Source organism: Nycticebus coucang, chromosome 18, assembly GCF_027406575.1.
Source record: "Nycticebus coucang isolate mNycCou1 chromosome 18, mNycCou1.pri, whole genome shotgun sequence".
Classification (NCBI taxonomy): Eukaryota; Metazoa; Chordata; class Mammalia; order Primates; family Lorisidae; genus Nycticebus; species Nycticebus coucang.
Genome location: NC_069797.1, coordinates 40,998,217 through 41,023,960, shown reverse-complemented (window position 1 = coordinate 41,023,960; position 25,744 = coordinate 40,998,217). Strand labels below are relative to the sequence as shown.

General features: G+C 34.4%; 1 protein-coding gene across 9 annotated transcripts in view; it reads right to left on the bottom strand.

The window, feature by feature from the left end:
• BCAS3 (BCAS3 microtubule associated cell migration factor) overlaps positions 1-25,744 on the bottom strand; it is a 657,493-nt gene that overhangs the window by 432,066 nt on the left and 199,683 nt on the right. For all 9 annotated transcript variants that reach the window (XM_053567923.1, XM_053567926.1, XM_053567929.1 and 6 more), the window contains exons 11-13: positions 24,116-24,199; positions 17,175-17,345; positions 4,047-4,140 (exon numbers count right to left, since the gene is read on the bottom strand). In XM_053567923.1, the coding sequence (XP_053423898.1) occupies positions 4,047-4,140; positions 17,175-17,345; positions 24,116-24,199 (349 nt within the window). The remainder of the gene's footprint in view (positions 1-4,046; positions 4,141-17,174; positions 17,346-24,115; positions 24,200-25,744) is intronic.

Genomic DNA, 25,744 nt, shown 5'->3' with positions numbered 1-25,744 from the left:
CAGTGAGTAGGGTGCATACCCCATATACAGAGGGTGGCAGGTTCAAACCCAGCCCCGGCCAAACTGCAACAAAAAATAGCCGAGTGTTGTGGTGGGCACCTCTAGTCCTAGCTACTTGGGAGGCTGAGGCAAGAGAATCACCTAAGCCCAAGACCTGGGGGTGGCTGTGAGCTGTGATGCCACAGCACTCTACCAAGAGCGATAAAATGAAACTCTTTCTCTAAAAAATAAAAATATAAATAAAATTGCACATGAACTTTATGGCCATTCTGTGTATGTGCTTTTTCATTAATTTTGAGGTATAAGCAATATTTAAAGAATTACATTAAAGGTAAAATGGTAAGAATATAGCCATTACTTTTATTACTCACAAGTTTATAAGTACAACTAAATCAGCATTCCCATATGGGATTACTTCAAATGATATTGGGGCTTCATATAATAAACTGCTATATGGAACAATTACATAAAATTGATAAAATTCTATACACCATGAAACATTTCAAAGTGATTAAATTCCAGAATAGCTTTAGTAAAGTATGATGAAAATTTCAATAGGAAAAGAAAGAGCTGGGCACAGTGGCTTGCACCTTGAGAGACTGAGACAGGAAGATTGCTTGACACCAGGAGTTTGAGACCAATTTGGGCAAAATAATAAGAACCTGATACCTTAAAAAAAAAAAAAAAAAGAAATGATAAAAATAATTTAAAAAAAGAAAAAAAGTATTGAAAGGTATTGGATTGACCTATTACCTTCATTATCAAAGCAGAGAATACCATGCCTAGCATAATGCTGTATCTCTATAGTGGGTAATGACTTAAAATAATTTATTTAGTACATTTACTAATACTGTATTTCAGACACCACAGTAGGGACTACAAATATGAAGATAAAAGGCATCTGATCTCTAAGATGGAGTAAAAGAGAGGTTAGCAAAGAAAAAAACATTGAACCAAATCACTGCTACAAAATAAACAACATCACAGTTTTATAAGCCTAGTGCTCCATCCAGGAACACAGAAAAATAGGTATAAATATGGCTATTTTTAATCTTATCATAATAAACAAATGTATTATGTAAAACAAATCAAACAGAAAATATAGATCAAAATTATGAAGCCTATGACTCAAGGGAAAAAAATCGTAAAGCCATTTTTTGATCAAAAATTAATTATGGACCATAATACAGATGATTGCAGCATTGTTTAAATTATATAATATATTCTTATAACACAAAGTCACAGACAGGAAAATATATAGTTGTCATTGTCAGAAGCACTCGAGGGTTGTATGAAATATACACTAATACAAAGAAGATTTGACACAACAGACAAAATATCAAAATGATACTGGTTAGTCCTAGTGTAGTGCTGTAAGTGATGTAACTTCCAGACCGTTTCTTCTAATTTAACTTAATTGCCAATACATTCAGACAATTTCAATAAATCTTTGTCTTTATTAATTAAATCAATCATTCTAATCACCAATCCCTATAAAAATCTTATTCTCTTCATCAAAATGACTATTAGAAAATAGATTACTCAAAGTACTCCATATAATAATAACTCTATATTATAATAATCTCTTACCACCATTCATTATTTGAAATGATAAAAAGAATGGAAAAAAGATGAGTCTTTCCCATTGATTTTATGTGACATAATCATTTTGGAGAAATAAAATAAAAACGACTGCCTCCTCAGATACATCAACCCAACAGATAAGATCTGAAAAGGCTAGAAATTTATGAAGACCACACCATCTCTGAAAGCAGAAGAGCATTTTTATTTTACTTATACTTATAAAAATATGGGTTGAGCATCCTGATTCAAAAAAATCTGAAATACTCCGAAAAAAATGTATCTATAATTGTTTCATACCAAAATGCTCCAAAACTTGAGTGCTGACCTGATGCCACAAGTAGAAAATTTAACACTCAACCTCATGTGACAGGCTGTATTCAAAACTTAATATTATGCACAAAATTATTAAAAATATTCTCTAAAACTGCCTTCAGTTATATGTATAAGGATGAAACATAAATAAATTTCATGTTTACAGTTCAGTCCCAATCCCACAATAACTCATTATGTATACACAGATATTCCAAATTCTAAAACACTTCTGATCCCAAGCAATTCAGGTATAAGATACTCAATCTATAACTCATGTCCCATGACTGAAAGTATTAAAATAACTCCTTACACTATGAAAAGTTCATTTAAAAAACAAAGAATGAGGCATTTATCCTTCTTTGGGGATACCAGGAGAAACATGGTTTATTTCTGCTTGAGGAGAGAAAACTTTTTCCAGAAAAGAATAAACATCAATAAATACAGAGAACATGATGGATTTAAGAAAAAAAATCAAAATTATTAATTAAAAAGTTGTTTCAGAAATGATGTCAAATAATATTCCACAGAATACTTACTAATCTCTAAAAGAAAAATATATTTTTAAAATGTAAGACATTTGATGGTATCTACCTTCCCATGTGATCAAACATGGCATTCCAGGTAGGGAGACAACCTGATAAAAATGTGTCTCCTACTGGCAGGAAATGGTGTAGACAGCAATACTTAGGCAGTTAAGAAAAAAACAAAAACAGAAACCAGAAACTCCTTAGCCTGAAATGGATTTATGCCTCTCGACCTAACTTCCAGTTAATGGAAATCCAGGGAACAGAGAAATACAAAAACCATTATCACAATGAAAAAAATTTGACACATGCAGAATTTCAATAGACAACTCTTATGAACACTGCAAAAAGAAAATGAATAGGTATAAATTATATTCTATTTAATTCTTCCTTCGTTTCTATTTAAAAGAAACGAAGGAAGTAAGGAGTAAACCTTAATTAGATCTTGCTTTGAAGCAGTTCTAGACATACTTTGGGGATAACTGGGAAATTTTTAAATATGGGTTGGATAATAGACAATGTAAAGTATTTTTTCTGAGCTATAATATAATATTTGGTTATGTAGGAGAAGGTTCTTATTCTTAGGAATTGTAAGGGAAATTTCCACCTAATGTCACAACATATGTAACATATTCAAATGTTTCAGCAACTGCAAGAAAAAAATAGCCAGGCGTTGTTGCGGCTGCCTGTAGTCCTAGCTTTGGGAGACTGAGGCAAGAGAACCCCAAGAGTTTGAGGTTGCTGTGAGCTGTGATGCTACAGCACTTTCCCAAGGGTGACATAATGAGACTCTGTCTCAAAAAAAAAAAAGTTTCAGCAAAAAAAAAAAAAAAATATATATATACACACATATATATTATATATAACATACATATACATTAAAATATAAATACCTGTTTAATCTAGATAGTGCTAGATTATCCAGTAGTGCTAGTGCTAGTTATCCAGTAGATGGATAACTACTGTACTACTTTTTGAATTTATTTTTGTGTTTAGAACTCTTCATAGTAAAAAGATTCAGGAAAAAAGTGAAAAGTAACAGGGCATTCCAAATTGCTAAAGCATCTCTCGTTAGCAAATGCCTTAAGAAACAAAGAGTGCCACCAAAAAGCAAAGAAAATTAAACTAGCTTACAACATGTCTTAAGTTACAAAAAATTCACAATACCTCTGTACCCTCAATGAATCCTCAACAATAAAAAAAGAAAAGAAAATACAGTAGTAGTTATTACATTTGAAAAAAAGGTAAATTGAGTTGAGCTAGAAAAATTCATAATACAAAGAAAATGCTGTCCGTATACAATGCATTAATATCCAGTTTGGAGTGCTGAAGTTCTTCACATAATTATATATAGAAATCAGTATAACGCTACAACACTAATTATCTATAACTGCTATTTAATCACCACTTTACTGAAAGAGAATTAATTTGTAGAAGGGTTTTAGAGAGGGTCTAAATTTTTATCATAAATTCACTTATTCAATAATCACTAACTTTCATGATAAACACTGATGGATGAAGAAAAGTCAGATTCCATTTCTATTTTAAAAAGTCAGATTTCTAAAATATTTGCTGGAAAACCCATATATGTCATATAAGTAACAGCAACAAAAACAAAAAACTCACCACTTGTATTAAAAGCCATGCAGCACACTGGCTTCTCATGTGCAGGGAAGTGGGCCACAATGCCATCACTGTCAGAATCCTCACTCACAAGCACCTTCACAGAGGAATAAAACAAACGAAGGTTAATGCTGCCTGGCCAACAACTGAGCGTACACTGAAGACAGCACACAGGCATGTCACGATACCTCAGAGATGACACTCTTTTACTATATTGAAAGCTTGTTCTTGTCAATACAAGGTTAGAATTCCACTTTAGGAATGAGAAAAAACATAAAAGGCAAATAAACTCTAAAAAGAAAATAGATGACAGAAACAGTTATTTCTTCAAGTACAGGTTCAGAAAGCATAAAATCAACTATTTTCAGTTCTTCATAAAATGTAATCACCTAGAACTTTATCCAAGGACAGGAAATACAGGGTGTCCCAAAAGTTGCTCCCAAGTCACCAGAGGGAAAATGGGAAATTGTAACTAAACTATCTTTATTTACAAAATATTCATTACACAATTTTATAAAGCGGTGGCAAATAATATCCAAAAGCAACCTACTGAGATAATACCTTTATGTGCAAAAGCTTTACAGAGATATAATACATATATAATAAATGTCATCCTCTTTAACTTTACAGTTCAATGATTCCATATAGTACCTATGACTATCACAAGAGATGAGGTCTGAAATATCACCAACCTTTATGCTAATTTTCTTGCCTTCTTGTTCTGGTAGAATCTCCAATTCTGTCTAGTGACAAATATCAATTATGTTTATTTTGTTCAAAGAACCAATTTTGGCTTTTCTCTAGTATATCACCATTTGCTGTTTCATTGATTTCTGTTCAGGTATTTACTATATGCTTTGTTTGTCTTGCATTTTATAATCTGCTCTTATTTTTCTACTTTCTTAAGGGAAAAGCTTAGATTATTAATTTCAGGACATTTTCCTCTCTTCATATAAAGCATTCACACTTGTAGATGTTCTTCCATGCAATACTATTGCTACATTCCATAATTTTGATATGTTCTCTTTTCACTTCACTTCAAAATATTTTCCAATGATCCTAAGCTTTTTTTTTTGACCCATGCATGAGTTATTTATGAGTGTTGCTTTATTTTCAATTTTTTGATGTACCCCAAATTTAATTTTATGAATGATTTCCATTGTGCTTAGAAAAAAAACTTTGCTTGATTTCAATCCTTTTAAAGTTATTGAGATGTGTTTTACGTTCAAGCATATATTCTAACACGTAGAATGTCTCAGATACATTTAAAAAGTATGTGCATTCTGTAGGTTTTTTTTAGACAGAGTCTTACTATGTCACCCTCAGTAGAGAGTTGTGGCATCACAGCTCACAGCAACCCCAAACTCTTGGACTTAAGTGATTCTCTTGCCTCAACCTCCCAAGTAGTCCTCAGCCTGTGGACTACAGGCGCCTGCCACAACACCCGGCTATTTTTTTTGTTGTTGCAGTTGTCATTGTTTTAGCTGGCCCAGGCTGGGCTTGAACCTGCCAGCCTCAGTGTATGCGGCCAGCATCATAACACTGTGCTATGGGCACGGCTCATTCTGTAGGTTTTGAGTGGAGTGTTAGGTCAAGTTGGTTAGCTGTTTGTTTTGTTTTTTGAGACAGAGCCTCACTCTGCCACCCTGGGGTTGAGTGCCATGGCATCATCATGGCTCATAGCAACCATAAACTCTTGGGCTCAAGTGATCCTCATGCCTCAACTTCCCAGGTGCCTGCACAATGCCCAGCTAATTTGTCTATTTTTAGTCAAGAAGGGGTCTCACTCTTGCTCAGGCTGGTCTTGAACTCCTGAGCTCAAGGGATCTGCCAACCTCAGGCTCCCAGAGTGCTAGGATTATAGGCGTGAGCCACCTTGCCCAGCAGGTTAATAGTGTGAATCAAATCTTCTAAGTCCTTTCTAATTTCCTGTCTAGTTCTATCAATCAGTTTTTAATAGAAAATTGGACATCCAAATTTATTTCATGCTCATAGGGAAAATCATAGAGGGATAATAACCCCTACCAAATATTGAGAGTATTAAAATCTTGAGCTGAATTTGTGAACTAAGTTTTTTTTTTAAATTTCATTCAGTGAGAGTACCCCAACCCTCTAAAAGTTCTCTTTTCAATTATGTCAGTATTTGACATATATTTGTAGGGGCTGTTTTGTTAGGTATTTATATACTAATAATTGTTTTATTATTTTACACACAGTAATAATTGTTTTATTGTTTTACACACAGTAATAATTGTTTTATCTGTACAATATATTAATAATGATTTTAATATTGATCTTTTATCATTAATGAGATACCCTTCTTTTACTCTAATAATATTCCTGGAATTCAGATTTTTTGTCTAACATGAATAAAGCCACTCCACTTCTATTAGTTATTGTTTGCATGGTGCCTTTTTTGCTACATTTTTATTTCATAATGAATTTTTTTTTTTTTTTTTTTTGAGACAGAGCCTCAAGCTGTCACCCTGGGTAGAGTCCCGTGGCATCACAGCTCACAGCAACCTCCAACTCCTGGACTCAAGCGATTCTCCTGCTTCCGCCTCCAAAGTAGCTAGGACTAGAGGCCACCATAATGCCCGGCTATGTTTTGGTTGCAGCCCTCATGGTTGTTTGGCAGCCCGGGCTGGATTCGAACCCGCCAGCTCAGGTGTATGTGGCTGGCGCCTTAGCTGCTTGAGCCACAGGCGCTAAGCCAATGAATTATTTTTGATCTGACATTATTTGGATCTAACCCTGCCTTTTAACTTGATTCCATTTACCATTCATATTATTATTAAATTAGATTTAAGTTTGCCACTTTGCTATGCACTTTTATGTATTTTATGTGTTTACTCCTCCACTCCTGTACTCCTATGTTAAGAAATATTTTTAGTGATACTATTTAAGTACTACGTTAATTTTTTTAGTAATTTTTACCAATAGCTAGATGGATTATAATATGCATATGATTTTATAATTTATTTCATGTTAATATTGATTGAATTGTCATAAAATACAGCTCCTTGTTTGAATATGCCCACATTTCCTTCCCACTCCTGTGAGCTATCATTCTTACATCTATTATCATTTAAAAATAATTATTTCCTTAAATAACCTTTTAATTTTTAAAGAAATTAAGATAAATGTAAATTTTTACAGTCTTGTGTCCTCAAATATTTTTTCTGCCCTTTTCTTATCTCTTTTTCTGAGATTCAAAATATACTATATTGATATGTGTGATGTCCTGAAAGTTTCTCAGGCTCTGTTCATATTTCATCAATATTTTTCCTTTCTGTTCTTCAGACTGGCACAATATAAACCACAACACTAGACTACCAGCGCATCATACTATCCTCATTCATTACCTACCAACTTCATTATTTTCAACTGAAAATATTCTTGTTCTTGGGTTTTTACCTTCTATTCCAAATCAAATGAATCCCCTCTATAGCAGTGTAGCTATTAATACTAGGCCAGATGAAATTATCCTTTCAGCAATGTTGGTGAAATAATGACATCAGAAATAAAAAATGCAAAGAATTCACCAATGGTAAATCTACAGAAAAGGAAATAGAAGAAAAGAATAACCTTAGCAAAAGAAAAATACACTCAGATGGGAACTCAGTAAGTAATGCTGGGAAAAATGAAGAGCAAAATACCATATAAATATGAGAAAAATTTCAAGTGAATATTGATAATATTAAAGAACACAAGTCATGTGCATTTCAGTTTAAATATAGATATAGAAATGTAAGATTACACTGTTACTTAAGAAAGAAAGGGAATAAATATGGTTTTAGGTTTTGCACTATCTGGTAAAAGGTAAAATTACATTAACCTTTGATAGACCAAGGACAGGATTGTTAGATAGAATCTTCTGCAATGACGAAAGTGTCCTATGCATACACTAACCAACAGAGCCAAAAATAGTGGCATGTGACAACTCAACAAATAAACTGTAGCTAGTTTTACTAAGGAACTAAATGTATAATTGCATTCATTTTAATTTTATTTGAATACTTTTAAAAAGCTAACTTACAAGTTTATAGGAAGGGAAAACTTTAAAATTAAAAGTATACGATTATCAGCCTAAAATGATGTCATACAGCAAGTTTTAATGTGTACTAAAAGACGCTAAAAATCATCTGCTTCCTGTCTAGTTTTCTTTTTAAATCTACATAAAAAATAATGCTGACATTTAATACTTTATACTAATACATAGTCTGTTTAAAATTCACATGTAGTATGACAGGATCCCAAATAGTTAAAACAATCTTGAAAAAAAGAAAGTTAAAGAAAAACAATTCCTGACTTCAAAATATACTTCAAAACATGGTAATCAAAAAGGATTGGAACCAGCATAAGGAGATAGAGCCACGGTAACAGAATAGAAAGCCCAGAAATAAACTCTGCCATGCTATATGATCAGTACATTTGGATAAGAATTTTAGGACCATCCAATGGGTAAAGAGCAGTTGTTGTTTTTTTCTACAAATGGCGCTAGGAAAATCAGATATCCTGACAAAGGCTGGTCTCAGACATTCTAAATACCCTGGGTTGATCATTACACATTCTATGCATGTAATAAGATATCACATGTACCCCATAATATATACAAATATTGGGTATCAATTTTTTAAAGCTGTTCAAATGGCCAATAATCAAATAAAAAATGCTGAATATCGGGCGGCGCCTGTGGGTCAGCGGGTAGGGCACCGGCCCCATATGCCGAGGGTGGGGGGTTCAAACCCAGCCCCGGCTGAACTGCAACCAAAAAATAGCCGGGCGTTGTGGCGGGCACCTGTAGTCCCAGCTGCTCGGGAGGCTGAGGCAACAGAACTGCGTAAGCCCAAGAGTTAGAGGTTGCTGTGAGCTGTGTGACGCCACGGCACTCTACCCGAGGGCGGTACAGTGAGACTCTGTCTCTACAAAAAAAAAAAAAAAGCTGAATATCACCACTCATTATGAGAATGCAAATTAAAACCATAATGAGATATTACTTCACACCCATTAGGATGGCCATTATTTTTTAAATGGAAAATAATAAATGTTGGCAAAAATGGGGAGTATGGCAGAAAGAGGGACGGAGAGAAGGGGGTGGGGCTTTGGTGTGTGTCACACTTTATGGGGGCAAGACATGATTGCAAGAGGGACTTTACCTAACAATTGCAAGCAGTGTAACCTGGCTTATTATACCCTCAATGAATCCCCAACAATAAAAAAAAAAAAATGGGGAGTAGGCTCAGGGCCTGTTAGCTCAGCAGCTAGGGTGGCAGCCACATACACCAGAGCCGGCGGGTTTGTATCCAGCCCAGGCCTGCCAAACAACGACAACTACAACCAAAAAGTAGCCGGGCATTGTGGCTGGCACCTATAGTCCCAGCTACTTGGGAGGCGGAGGCAAGAGAATCGCTTAAGCCCAAGAGTTTGAGGTTGCTGTGAGCTGTGACGCCACAGCACTCTACCCAGGGCAAAAGCTTGAGACTCTGTCTCAAAAAGAAAACAAAAAGGAGGGGGAGTAATTAAGGCCATCATCCATTGATGGTGGGAAGGTAAAATGTGCCAACCACTATAAAAAAAGTTTGATAAGTCTTCAAAATGTTAAACAGAGAATTACCACAGGATCCAGCAATTTCAATTTTAGGTAGATAACGAAATGAATTGCACGAAAACACTCAAATAGAAACTTGTAAACCAATGTACATACCAACATTATTCAAACTTGACAAGAGGCAGAAACAATCCAAATGTCCACCAATGGATATAGACAAAGTGTGGCCTATCCTCGTAAATTCAATGGAATATTATTCAGCCTTAAAAAAAGTCTGAAATTCTGATACATGCTACAACAGGAATGACCCTTACAAACATTATGCTAAGTAAAATAAGCCAGAAACAAAAGAACAAATATTGTAGGATTTCACTACATGAGGTACCTAGAATAGGCAAATTCAGAAAAAGTAGAATGGTGGCTGCCGAGGCCTGGGGGAAAGGAAAAGGAAAGTTCTGTTTAATGGGTATAGACTTTCGGTTTGAGATGGAGAAAAGTTCTAGAAATGGATAGTACATGTATTGATAATTGTACAATATTCTGAATGTACTTAATGTCACTGAATTGTACATTTCATATGGTTGTTTAACATACCACGTTATATAGCCAACCGTATACCAGTTGATAGACATTAAGGTTGCTTCTACTTTTTTGCTGTTATGCACAATTCTGCATAAACATTCACATGCAAGTTTTATGGTGAACATGTATTTTCATTTCTCTTGGGTATTTATCTCAGAGGTGAACTACTGAGTCACAAAACGTTTAACATTTTGAATTCAGAAGAACCTCTAAACTCTTTTCCAAAGTGGAAGCTCAGTTTTACATTATGGACAGGAGTGTAGAAGGGCTCTAATTTTTGCTTACTGGCCACTGGTATATCCTTTGTGGAGAAATGTCTATTAAAATCCTTTACAGCTAATTATCATTCAAGAAAAGGAATTCCAAAACCGCTTTGAAGAGTGGCATAGGCACTGGCATCGGTGCATGGCTTCCCAACAAGAGTCCTTTAAAGGACACCATAGTGACATTTAGCAATGAGGTGTGCAGCACATTTTTTAGGATGAGTTCATAAATTTAATTGTCACATCTCATATGTCCTTCAATGGGTGAATGGTTAAACAAACTGAAACATCCATACAATGGAATACAACAGAGTGATTATAAGGTATGAACTACATGTAGCGACCTAAATATATTTCAAGGGCATTATATTTAGTGAAAAAAAGTCAATCTTAAAATATATAGTAAGCCAGGCACAGTGGCTCACACCTGTAATCCTAGCACTCTGGGAGGCGAAGGTAGGAGGATCACTTGAGCTCCGGAGTTCGAGACCAAGCTAAGCAAGAATAAGACTCCATTTCTACTAAAAATTAAACCATCAGCCCAGCATGGTGGCAGGCACCTGCAGTCCCAGCTACTCAGGAGGCTGGGGCAGTAAGGTCACTTGAACCCAGGAGTTGGAGGTTGCTATGAGCTAGGCTGATGCCACAGCACTCTAGGTGGGGCAACAGAGAGAGACTCTGTCTCAAAAAAATATATATTACATACTACACGATTTGATTTATATCAAATTAAAAATTTTAAATATATATTAAAAATATATATTACATACTACACATAACATCCCCCCAAATCACAAAACTATAGAAATGGGGAACAGATTAGTGGTTGTTAGCAGAAAGGGTGGGGGTGGTGAATGGGGTGAGAAATGGTACAAAGAGATATTCGTTGATGAAACATGTTGGAACAGTTCTGTATCTTAACCAAGGTGGTGGTTACATGAATCTATACATGGGATAATATTTCATGGCACTATACATACTCACATATACAAACAAATCAAAGAGACTAAACAAAAGGGGAAAAGTGAATAAGGTCTACAGTCTAGTTAACGAAAATGTGCCGTTGTCAATTTCCTGGTTTTGATACTGTACTATAATTAATAATATGTAACCTAGGCCAGGCACAGTGGCTCACGCCTATTAACCTAGCACTCTGGGAGGCCAACGCAGGTGGATTGCTTGAGCTCAGGAGTTGGGAGACCAGCCTGAACAAGAGCAAGACTCCATCTCTAAAAACAGCCAGGCATTGTGGTGGGGGCCTATAGACCCAGCTAATCAGGAGGCTGAGGCAAGAGGATCACTGGAACCCAAGAGTCTGAGGTTGCTGTGAGCTTTGACACCACAGCACTCTACTGTGGGCAACGAAGTGAGACTATGACTCAAAAAACCAAAAAAATTAACATGTAGCCTGATGGGCACAATGGTTTGTATCTATTCCCAGCTACTTGGGAGGCTGAGATGAGAGGATTGCTTGAATCTGGGAGTTCAAGACCACCCTGGGCAACACAGAGAGACACCATCTCAAAAAATAAAAAAAACAAACATGTTTTAAAAACATTGCCATTCAGGCAAAGGTGGAGTAAGCCAGGTAAAAATCATATGTATACATGTACATATGCAAGTTACTGTAAGTCCATAATTATTTCAAAATGAAAAGTTAAAAATATAGGCTCAGCGTCCCTAGCGCAGCAGTTAGGGTGCAGGCTACATACACTGAGGCTGGTGGGTTTGAACTCAGTCCAGGCCTGCTAAACAACAACAATGATAACTACAACAAAAAAATAGTGTGGTGTTCTGGCAGGCGCATGTAGTTCCAGCTAATGGGGAGGCTGAAACAAGAGAATCACTTAATTATGCCCAAGAGTTTGAGGTTGCTGTGAGCTGTGATGCTACAGCACTCTACTGAAAGCAACATAGGGAGACTCTGTCTCAAAAAAAAACCAAACAAAGAAAAAAAAACAGTTAAAAATATATACTATAAAAAGAAAAAATATATATATATATACTATGTAGCAAGTTTTGAGTTGCTCAGATTTGGAAAGATGAAAAATGTACTTGTAATCTATATCTGTCATATAACAAGTCATGAATCTATTTTGTATCTATTCATATAAACAGTCCACCCACCCTCAAACAAGAGTTAGGAACACCAGCCCCCTGGTGCTGTTGAAAACCCACATATAACTTATGACTCCCCCAAAACACAAATACTAATAGCCTACTGCTACCAGAGGCCTTACTGATAATATAATAAATTAACACAATTTTTGTGCATTATATATACTTATATGCTATATTCTTTTTAATTTTATTTTTTATCCATTTATTTTATTTTTATTTGTCATTAATGTGAGGGTACAATTAGGTTACAATGCCTGCATTTCTTAGGTAGAGTCCCTGTTGTAGTTGTGTGCTGAACCCAGAAGACGTGCCGTATACCTCCACATCGCACTAAGTAAGTGGAAGCATACCTATTCACCTCCTTCCATCGCTCTCCCCACTTCCTTCTTCCCCTTCCCCCCATATTGAATTGAATTGAGTTTTTGTCTTATGTGGGTATGTATTAAATAATCTACTGGCTTCACATTAGTAATGAATACATTGGATACTTGCTTTTCCATTCTTGTGATACTTTACTAAGAATGTGTTTCAACTCCATCCAGATTAATACAAAAGATGTACAGTCTCAATCTTTTTTATGTTTGAATAGTATTCCATGTTATACACATAACCACAGTTTATTAATCCATTCCTGGGTTATGGGCACTTGTGTTGATTCCACATCTTGGCAATTGTGACTTGAGCTGCAATGAATATTCTAGAGCAAAAGTCCTTATGCTAAAATTATCTTTTTACTTCTGGGTAGATACGTAGTAAAATAGGGTTGCAGAATCAAATGGAAGGATTACTTTTAGTTCTTTGAGGAGTCTCCATACTCCCTTCCATATTCTTACAACGAAGGAAGAGAAAAGGAAATATTAAGAAAATCAAGACACAGAAAATATATTTACTATTCACTAAGTCAAAGCATATCGATCATAAATGTTTTTCATCCTTGTTGTCTTCACAGCTGAGGAGGAGGAGGAGGCAGAGAAGAGGAACTGGCAGGAGGAGTTGTCGTCTACCTCAGGCCGTGGTAATGGCTGAGGAAATCCACACACTCATACCAGTAGACCTGTGCAGTTCACACCTGTGCTGTTCAAGGGTCAACCATATTTTCATTTCTCTGCAAAATATTTACTTCCGTCTTTTGCTCATTCTTCTACTTTAAACTTCATCTACATTCCCTTCCCTTTCACATATTATAACATGTGTCTTCCCAACACAATTAACATTGAGCACTCAATTGGATGACAATAATAAAGATAGAAGCCATCCAGTAAAAAAAGCACACTAATCTTGATTCATAGCAAAACCTCATACCACTTTCTCTTTACAGATTTCACAAATACAAACACAGAGATGCTTTGGGGAGAATTATCTCGACTGCATCATCAACTTCCCTAAAATACCTAGTCAAATAGTAAATACCAAAGCTATCCCGATAGGATTTTCCTAAGACATGTAACCTTCACTTACCGCCTACCTAAGCAGGGTGAACCCCTACGTATGTATTAACAGGATGACTATATTATACAAAGTAAACCACATTAATCGATACAAGGTGGATAACTCTTCACCATATAAATAAAATATCCCAGGAGCCATTAAATAACACTTGTTCTCAGGGCAAAAAAACAAAAAAAATAGCTTAGGTTTATGTTGTCACGCTGAGGTACTGTATTTTATTTTATTTCATTTTTTGAGACAGAGTTCCCCTCTCTTGCCCTGGGTAAAGCGTCATGGCATCTTCATAGCTCACAGCAACCTCAATTTCTTAGGCTCAGGTAATCCTTTTGCCTCAGCCTCCTGAGTTAGCTGGGACTACTGGTACCTGCCACAACATTTGGCCAGTTTTTCTATTTTTTTTTATTTATTTTATTTTATTTTTTATTAGTTTTTCTATTTTTGCTCAGGTTGGTCTCAAACTCCTGAGCTCAAACAATCCACCCACTCAGCCTCCCTGAGTCCTAGGATTACAGATCTGAGCAACCATGCCTGGCCTCAGGCATTTCATGTTGCTTACATATTATGCCACATTGCTAACTGCAATTATACAAAAGTGCAAAAGGCAAATTATACCACCTAACTTATCCTAGTCAGGAAACACGTTAGATAAAACATGAAAGTAACACAGATAAAAATGGACACAAATTCAATCAAATCCATTCATCCATAATGCAGTTACCACACAATCAATTGCCAGAAAATCAAACTAATCAATACAGCATCAGAAAGAAGGTAAATCAGATTTTATATACTACCACTGCAGACATGACAATATCTTTATTAAAGATTCAGTAGATTATACAGCAAAAGGCAACACAATATCAGCTTTCTATATACACCTAAACTGTCTCTGCAAAGGAGAAACATTACAGTTAAGGTTAAATCTCAGTGGAAAAGTCTAAAAGTAACAAATCTATGACATTAACCCTATAGTCTTTTTCATATAATCCAGCATAACCTAAAAACAGCCTTATACTCCAAATGAACTATTTACCAGAGACAAAAATGTCTCATTGACAGAAAACAGATTCACATTAATTAAAAGAAAGACAGGCTGTATTACTCTGTGGGAATCTTGTTGCTTTAAAAAATATAATTCTTTTAAAATGTACATACCAATTTACCTTTTATTAAAAAGCAATTTTTTTCCTGTCTTCCCAACAGAATTTTTAATCAAGTTAAAATGTCAGAACATGTCATGAGTGGGATATTATGGGAACCAATCAATAATAGAAAAGACAAAATTTTTCATGTTGAACAACCTTTGAAATTTTTAACTTTTTAAAGCTAGCATCTCTATGATTCCTCCTAGTAAACATCTTGACTTGTTTCAAGTGCTAACGCATTTATCACAAATGAACATCTGCAACTTCACAATCTGTAGTCTATTTCCACACTCCAAAACTGAGATTTTCTTTTATAAAATCATAAAAAGTTAATGAACTTAAAGAAAAAAGTGGTAAAAATTAAACCATATTAAAAAGACTTAAAGTTATGCTTTTTACATAATTATTTTATGTCCTCATATAGAAATATAAAAAATACATTAATACACAAGTTACAAATCTATTTCATCAAAAATATTAAGATAACATTTTCTACTTTGAAATGACCACAAATCTCTCTGTCAACAAATGCTAAATTAACAGATGTGTGGCCCTAGACAATGTTGAGGAGGGTTGTTACTGTCTAATAAATGTGACTGGTCATGTAGATGAATTAACTAAGAATAAAAAAATTAAAGAACAGAGGGAATTTCTTCACTCTTAACACTCAAAACACTAAAGTTTTATATATTTAATTCCAATTTAAAAAGAAAACATCTGTATATATCTGTCCACATTAGCTAATTAACAGACACAGATATAAAGTCATCGCAGTCAACTGAAAACTTGGCTAGCATTTCACTAAAGTAAAAAAAGAAAAATAGTCTATAACATATTAGATTAATCACAAAGATAGAAGAGGCAGAAAATTATTATTCAGATTTCAAAAAATATATAAAAACCAAATTTAATAACCAAGAATTTCAAAGTTCTTATTCTAATTGCAGTAAGGTGCACATTTTCTTGAAGTGCCCTTGATCTTACTTACTATAGGAACTAGCACATGAGTAGCTGCCAAATGTAATCTTTCATCAAGATGTCGACCCATATTTACTAGAAAGAAGCAGATTCTCTCAAAAGAACATGCAATATTTAAGGTTAATGCTTTAAAGTTTCACATAGTTTCTAGCCACATGTTCTGAATATACAATTAAATATACTGTATGTACTATATACAACCTAAAAAAATAACTTAGATAGCAAATACTGCCCTACTCCTATGTGATTCTAGGAATTGATTTTAGATTCTATAGTTACAGCAATAATTACGAACTACTAGAATAAAATCTGCCTTTAAGAGTTGTATTTTTAGAATGAAGGCTATGATACAAACGAAAAAGTTTATGACCACATGGGGAAAAAAACACAACCCAACTAATAGCTTGCTAACAAGATTTAGATGCAAGCATCATGTATACATCCACGTTCATAATTACCAATTCTAAATGTTTCTAAACCTAGATTTTAAAAATTACAAAGATCTGTTTCATCTGAAGAGACTGTTGCCATGTATATATTCTGATGTTACTTTAAGATTTCCTGGATCATTTTTATATTGATAAGGAAATAGGTTGTAATTTTTTGTATTATTCACTAAATTATGTTACTTGTTACTTGCAACGATCAATTCATTTTTTAAAAATTACCCCAAATATATACAGTCTTGCCTTAAAAAAATGTATTAATCTTATGATTTATGTTATGACAAATGTCATTACACACAAAAAAGAAATCTTATTATGAACTGAACAGTTATAAAGAGCTATATGGAACAAATGGCCTCACAAAGATATAAGAGAATCTCTTAGATTCTCCAGTGTAGCTTCAGATTTGATGATTTAATAATGTTTGAAGTAACAGGTATTAACATGTTACTCATCATCTGTTGAAGAAAAATCTGACCTGAATAATTTCTAAAATTCCAAACTAGTAATTTCCTAGGCCAAATACATTTTTGCTGATCTTGATCTTAGCCCAATCTCTGCAGGTAACACACATTGCATGCACCAAAAGGTCTTACCTGGCCCTCTCCAACTGTTTCAGTGTCAATAACTGTGATGATGCCCGGGACCAAAGGACTCCGTCGGGAATTACTGTGGATGGAAACATCATCTTCTGTCACACCTGAAGGTAGTGTGCCTGTCAGCTGAGTCACTACTTTCCCAACCATAGTCAGGCCACTTTTCAATGTCTGTACAAAGAGAAATAAAATGCATGACTTCACACGAGTATTTGGATTCTAAATAGAAATGCAGTCTATTAAGTCTCCTATTTGTTGTATTAAATTCCTTATTCTCTTATAATCTTTTATATAGCAGCAAAGTGTCCCAGAAATTCAGTATGACTTTTAACATGATCCTAAAATTTAGTTGGAATATCTGGGACAAAGTGCGTTAGTGGCACAGCCAGGACCAGAAGCCAGGTCTCTAACCTCAGACATCTTCTCTGAGTTCTGATGGTGCAATTTCAGGTACTGGAGAAGTTTAGAATTCATGGCATCAGTAAAATCCCCACAGCCTCCATGGTGGGAATAAAGCGACAGTCAAATAATTAAACATTAAAGGTCCAAATGTGATTTAAGCAATAATTAGATAAAATTAAAAGGGAAAAGTATTTTCCAAGGAAACTTTCTATTAAAACACCATATAACTAAGGCTAGTAATATACACATTATTTTACTGCAGTGATGTTCCAAGGTTCCTTTCCTACTAGTCAAGGCTCATAACATAAACTATCTACAGATTTCCTCAAACACTTCAATTTTAAAGATTTAGAAGAGAAAATTAAGGCAAAGAAAGTTAAGAAAAACAGCAGCTCAAAGGAGTACTCAGTGACAGAGTCAGAAATCAAAACCAGGACTGTCTCTAGAGCCTGATTTTTAACCACTGTCCTGCACTGCCTTGTAATCGAGTATTCCTGTTACTACTTGTGATCTCACAGTTAATAAATACAAAACAAAGATGCTTGGAGTGGGGGGAGGAAAAACTAAGAACTAAAATAACATATACTAATAAATACTTAAATAAAATGGCCAGCAAAGCTATCTGCTGAATTCAAGCAAAAAGAAACTACAGCAAACTAAAACCAAGAAATAACCACAAATCAATTGCAACTGTTTTGTTTGGTGCTAAAAACTCAAACTGCAGTGATTATAAAACACAGTAGCCTTCCTCAATTAGTAGCCAAACGCTTCTTTCAATAATTCACAAGAAAAGACTTACACAAAGTCTGTTAGAGTGTTGTCAAGTAAGCCTCTGAAGGACCAACAAAACCAGGCAGCACAGTGTATTGATGTCAAGAGCAGGCCAGGAAGCCCGATTAACCTCTGAGATGCCTCAGCTGACGGACCTACTCAATAATAGAGATGCTCCCACTTCAAGGTAGCTATCCCGTTATCAAAGGAATGCCTTTTAGTTTTAAAGTCTTTGATTGTATATCCTCCCCATTTACCCCTGAGCCTATTATTTCATGCTCTTACACCAATGAACAGGAATAAAACTGAAAGAAGTAGAGTGGAAAGTAATGTACCAAAGCAAACCACAGGGTAACAGTAAAAGTTAGCATAAGATAACCAGGGAAATAATCTACTAAGAGGAGAGCAAAGGTAGTACCTTTCACGGTCAAAGGCACATGATACGTGAAGAGTTCTCAACATTTCTTAGAATAAAAACTATGACTGTTGAACTAGTAGACAAAAATCTAAACTCAAAATTTAATATTTACCAAATCTGTAATTTGCAGAGTAAGTTACAAGATAGTGCTATTTATCACAGTTTATTAATTATGCAGGAGGACAGGGTGAAAGAAGAGTGCTGGAAGTTTTCTTCATTAGTAACGATCTTTGCTTTTAGGGTAAATGTGTTCCTACATTAGAATCAAACACACCTCTGAGCCCTAGTGTCCACAAGTAATCTGTTCAGGTTATTTAAGAACTCTGACACACCCTATTTAGAAATCTAAGTCATCCCACAGTAATTTGTCCTTCCACCTTATTTTGATAAGTCATGTACATATATTTAATAATTTCCTCAAATACATACAAAAATTATAAAGGCTAAGCAAAAATTAGGAATACAGAAATCTTAACTTGGACAAACGGAGATGATAAATTACACTGTGTTGTCCTCATAATTTGAGGTATCTAAATTTAAAAGTTCATTAAATCCCCAATTAATCTTTTATAAGAGTACTCACAGAACACAACTGTAGCTATAAGACAGCTGAACATCAGACTATAGCAAAAGTGTGAGAAAATCCGTTATGACCTATAATTCAAATGAGCATGGTACTTATTCTGTTCTGTTGCAAGCAGATTTGGCAAAGGGTCACTAGTCATCTTTAACCTTTCCCATGCCTTATCGGTTGTCCTGCCTATCCATTAGTGCTAATGGTGCTGCTCTCACAAAAGCTGTTAGCTGTCATTAAGAAGTTATCAGATAACAAGAGGAAACAGAAGCATTTTTATTAAATCAATTGACCACACTGGGGTTAAAACACATTAAATAAGACAGTTATGAGGGAACTAGAAAATACGGAACAAGATTTTATAAATGTGTCAAGTAATCTCTTCTGAATAATTTTGATATTAATTTTTTCCTTTATTACTATCATAGAAAATTCATCACTTTCAAATTCTTTATGAAGAAAACAAAATCAATTGTTACGAAAGTCAAAAGAATAAAGCCAGTAGTATAAATATTATATGGGTGCTATTTGGAACAAGAGAAAGTATAAAAAGGATTATTCCTTCTAAAGAGCTCCAAGCACATGTGCAGTGAATATATTTATCCTCACAATTGCACAGTAAGACAAAAAGTTAAAAACCAAAAATTAATAATTAATCTCTCTATACACCAAAGTGGTTAAATAACCTCTATGAAGCCACAAAGGAAACTGAAAGAGTCATCTGAAAGAGTAAGAGTTACAATTATTCTTTCAGATAAAGTGCTTTAACAAATTATTTGTATAATTATCTTAAGACAAGAATTTTTCTCAAGAAGTACATATTACAAGGCTTTTTACATACTTTTTGAGTTATATCTCAAAAATACCATATTATCCAGAAATGATAAAATGATAAGAAATACTGAGATAATTTATTTTCTATTTCCATGACAGGCTAGGAAAATTAGATCAATCTTACCAATGAGAACAACTAGGAAAACAGGAGAGAATATTTTTGTAAAATGCTGCTTGAAGGTATTGAACACTTAATAAGATAGTGAAGAGGTACTAGGTCAAAATCCAAAAGAACAGGAAATCTAGACTTTTGAGGTGGACATTTAGGCCTAGAGGTATCTGTTGATTTTAGAAGGAGCTAGAAAGATATTTACTAAGTGGTACTTTTTTTTGTTTTTCTTTTTTAAAATTTATATTATTTTATTAAATCATAACTGTGGACATTGATGTATTTAAGGGGTACAGTGTACTGATTTGATTTACAACGTGATTTACAATGTGTGAGGGTGGTGCCCGTGACTCAGTGGGTGGGGCACTGGCTACATACACCCAGGCTGGAGGGTTCAAACTTGGCCTGGGCCTACTAAAACAATAAAGACAATTTCAACAACAACAACAATAACCAACAAAAATAACCGAGCGTTGTGGCGGGCGCCTGTGGCCCCAGCTGCCTAGGAGGTTGAGGCAAGAGGGTCACTTGGGCCCAAGAGTTTGTGATTGCTGTGAGCTGTGATGCCATAGCACTCACCCGGGGCAACAGCTTGAGACACTATCTCAAAAAAAAAAAAAAAAAGATACACAATGTGAAATGCTTTCATTGATTAACACTATCCATCACCTCACTTACTCATTTCTTCTGGTAAGACAATTATACTCTTTTCTTAATAGTTTTGAAATGTACCACTGCATTATGCACATTAGGTAAGGTCCCCCAAACACACTTTTGACAAACATTTGGAACTGGGAAGTCATATACCAGAGCCAAAGGCCTACCAGGGGGTCTACACCTGGTGACCTTCCCTCCTAGCTTTGGCTTGAAACGTAAAGATATACAATAGAAGGGTGAATCTATAGTAACAAGTTGATACAGCTTTCAGGTAAGCTTCATTCAAATAATTTTGATAGGACTATGATGATCCAAAACTAATAGTGTCCCAGAATTCCATTATCATCTCAAACTCAGAATTGTTTCTAAAAGTTTTTAAAATAAATTCATTGTAATCTAATTCTCTGTACCCTCAAATTAACCTAAAACAATAATAAAAATAAAATAAAAGTCTGGTATACAAGGAGTCAAGATATCATAAATGAAAACCAGTAGAAACAACAAACATCAGAAATAGACCCAATAGGGAGCCAGACATAGGAGTTATCAGAAACTGTCTTTAATATAACCAGGTTTACTGTGTTTAAACAAGTTTGATAATTTGAGAAAAATCAAAATCTAGAGAGCCAGAAACTACCACTATTTACTAAAAGATTTTATCAACAAATGTCCAATTTTTTCAAATAAATCTTGAGTGATAAATTAGCCTTATATTATGGAATTATCCTCAATGAATCATGACATATTATACATCCTATATATTGCTTGATTTTTTTTCTGCTAATATTTTGTTTAGGACTTTTCACATCTATGTTCCCATGTTAGAATTACAGGTCTCCTCTTTTATAAGGCTATTGAAAAATTTTGATATTAAAGTAATCTGGTATCATAAAACAAAATTAGGCATAATACAACTTTTCTTATTCTCTGCAAGAAAAATAATAACATTGCCATTGTTTATTCTTAATTACTAGAAAGAATTCTCTGGGGAAGACTTCTAGGTCTGAACACATCTTTGTGAGTTTATTCTCCCAAGTAAACTTCATATTCTCTCAAACAGAAAAACACAGGAGTTATAATTGTAATGAATTTTCATAAGGTAAAAAACTAACAGGAGTGCAGCCCACAATGTAATAGTAGCAAGGACAGAGAATATATTTAGAATTATACTAATCACAGAAGTCATTTTGATGTAGCTACCATACAAAACTAGAAGGCTAATTTAACCACAGGTAGTATACAATACCTTAGTAGGAGGAATAACCATTTAGGCAGTGAAAGCATTCCAACTTTCCCTCTTTTCTATATAAAGTAACCACATATTGAAAGTAAAATGAAAGAGCCCTCTTTGCCTGGTAGAAGTTTTAGCTAAAAAATTTAAAGATATGTTTAATGAAATTTCAAAATATTCATGTTCTCTGACTCAGGAGTCTAATACTGTTTGGAATAGCAACAAAAGGTTTTGCATCCAAATAACATTACCTGAACATGAAAAAATGTTTTCAAATATAATTAATGGCATTTGAGGTAAGTATAAGTTAAAAGGTCAGAGTATAATATATAATTGGACTGAAAGTGTTTCTAAAATTAAATGTGTATGTGTACACACACAGACACACAAGACCATCAAAAAATGGGTGACTTTAATGTTCATGACTATACCCCTTCTTTCATTTTGTAAATTTACAACTATAAACATGAATAAGCATTAAAAGCAGGCAAAAAACAACTAAAATTTAACACTGCTCACTTTATTAAAAGCTAATGGCAAAATTTTGTATATTGCCACAACTAATAAAATATTTCAATACCCTGCTGATGACCAATGGCCTACTGAAAGTTGTCCTGATTAAGGTTTATATTAAACAATTTCTTAGGGCCTTTAACATGGGAGACACATGCATATGCCTCACGGTTACCAATACTGAGATAAGGGAAAGGAGGGAGTTTGCTCTTGCTATTTTCAAAACATATAAAGTCTAGCATCATTACAGCATATCCACAGCAAAACACTTACTGAATGAAGGTCACTTTCATTTTATATAAGCACACAAATACATAAGAATAGCAAACAACAGCTGAAAAGTTATCCATTCTACAGCGGAAAATTATTCAAAATGATAAGACCCTGATCCAAATGTGTGAGACAGCTAAGACTAAAAGGAGTCTAATACTTGAGAAACTGATCTCATTGTTGTATTTTGTAAATAGGCTGACACAGGAGATTTTTCATAACTACTCCTAGACTGCTCTTCATTGAAGTAACCATCATAATTTAAAGATTTCATAAGTTTAAAAAATAAAGTGCTGCAAGCATAAAGATGTACTTGTTAATTCCTTTTTGGGTGACAGATGCAAAGTTTCTCTCATCAAATCAAGGAATACATTGTAAAGCACATCATGTAAGCATTTGTGATCAATCTTGAAGTATTTTTGTATTTGTTTTACATAAAGCAATGTGACCTTTGATTCCTTCCCTGTGGTTTACTTTAAACTGTTGCTCTTTTCTAAATAGTTGTGCTTTCTATTACATGCTGTCATTTCAATTCACCCTGCCATCCCTATTATTAGGACTGTTTTGTTGTATACTTCACAATTCAAAAGGGTAGTGATTATAAGAATACCTTATAATCAGCATAAAGTTTACTACCCATCATCAAAACTAACCCTCATGCACACAAAAAGAACTCATCTGACAAACATGAAGGGGAAGCCCCTTGATGTGTAATAATCTTTGAAAGTGCCAAGGGATTGACTCAAGTTTTCATGAAGAATAATAGTCTTCTCATATGAAGAAGACTCAGAGATGTTCAAAGATGCAAAGGGGTGTCTGTGTAGGTAGGATAAGGAAAATCATAGACAAAGAATCCAGAAGTCACTTTAAAAGCTTTTTTCAAATGTGCTATTAATTAGATAACAAACTACAGTAGTTAACAGACTTAAGTACTTAAAATTGGAAATGATACTTTCATCAAGTATTGTTTATGAAACTTGAGAGATTAAATACCAAACCACGAGTGACCAAAAAAAAAACAAAATCCAACAACTGTGATTTACTTAAGTTTATTCCACATTTGTGAATAAAAATGGAAGAGACAATCTCAACACATTTCAAGAGAGAAACCTGAAAATTATTCCACATAATCACACCTCCCAGGGACTTCTGAGGTACTCACTTTAGCAGCACTAATGACTGTGGCAGTGTAAGACTGAATGTTGTCTCCACAGGCTCCGCCACGGGACTGATGACATCGAATCAACTGAGGGGAAAAAAAGAAAGAGAGAACCAAGAAGTGAATTCTATTAGATTGTTTAGCTCTACAGGCTATTAGGATAGAGCTTATTTACCATGCATGATGAGGGTGGTGGGTGGGAATGTTTGCATGAGTGTATTTCAGACAAACAGCTAAAAGCCCTGCTGAGAAACTTCTGCCCCTTTTTATAATCTGCTGGTGCCACTCAGACAGTTGCATGCTTAACTCTAGTTTTAATTACAAGAAGAATAGTCTTTAAGAACTCATAAACTCCAAAACAGTAGGATTTGGGGTCTGGCATCCTTTCCACAAATAAATTTAAAAAGTATAATCAAAGGACTTACACATTACTTCCTAACGTTAAATATTTAACATACTAACAAATTGGATGTTTTGTCCTTTTAAATCTTCTGCAGAGAATGTAAAAGGAAACAAAAATTAGACAAAAAAATGTTGCCATAATTTGCATTTTCAATTGTGTAAAAAGCACAAGTTATGCCTAAATCGACTGTGATACATATAGTAGCTGTCCACTTCAGAGGGCTTACTGCTTTTACAATTAGGAGTGAAAAAGACATGCTCTTATTCATTCCTAACGTAAGTAAATGAACCTGCCAATTTTCAGAGTGAATCATTACTTTGATATGCATGATTCTCTCACATACTAAGCAATAAACCAGGATTAAATTCTCCGCTGGTCCTATACTTCCTATATTTAGAAAAAAAAATTAGGTATGTACATTTAAAACTTTTCAAAAAAATAAGAGTAGAGTATTAAAACATCACCCCACTGTAACATGCGTTTTTTAAAGCCTCTGTAATTCACAAAGAATCTGTATCTCCCAAAACAAAAATCTGATCTGCTTTTCATAGTTTAAAAACAGGGCCTTTGATAAAGATTAATATGTAATCCCTTTATTCTTAACTCAAAATTTTCTCCATCAGTGACACCACTTTTTAAAAACTCCTTCAAAGCAATATTAATAGAACAATATGGAATCTTTCAAAAGTCTGATATGCGAAGTCAAGTTATTTTTTTAGGCAATCCCTTATGCCACATGGAATGACTACTTGAGATTCCAAGGAGAGTGGTGAAGAATTTTCCATATGATAAATAATTACCAAATGTGATTTCACATAGAGTATACTAAAGAATTTGAAAAGTTATAAATTTGGCTAATAAAAAGAATCAGCCTCCCTCTCTTTCACTCACTTATCCATTCATCCACAAATACGCGTCTGAAGAATTATGAAAATTGTCCCTCTGCTGCCTCCTGCTGCATGAGCAAGGAAAGACAATATTTTGGAAAGTCTCCGTTTATTCCCTGCTTCAGGTATTTAAAATATTCAAGAACAAAAATATAAAAATAAACAACAAATTGAAATTCAACCACAACTGAATAAGCATATCTACATAAAAATAACTAAGCCAGAAATTTTGCTCTAAAACTCCTCAGAGCACAATTATATCTTGGTTCAACAAAATTAAAGATGAGCAAGAATTCTCAACAGTGCAAATCTCTACCAAATAGTAAAATTTCCATGAAATAT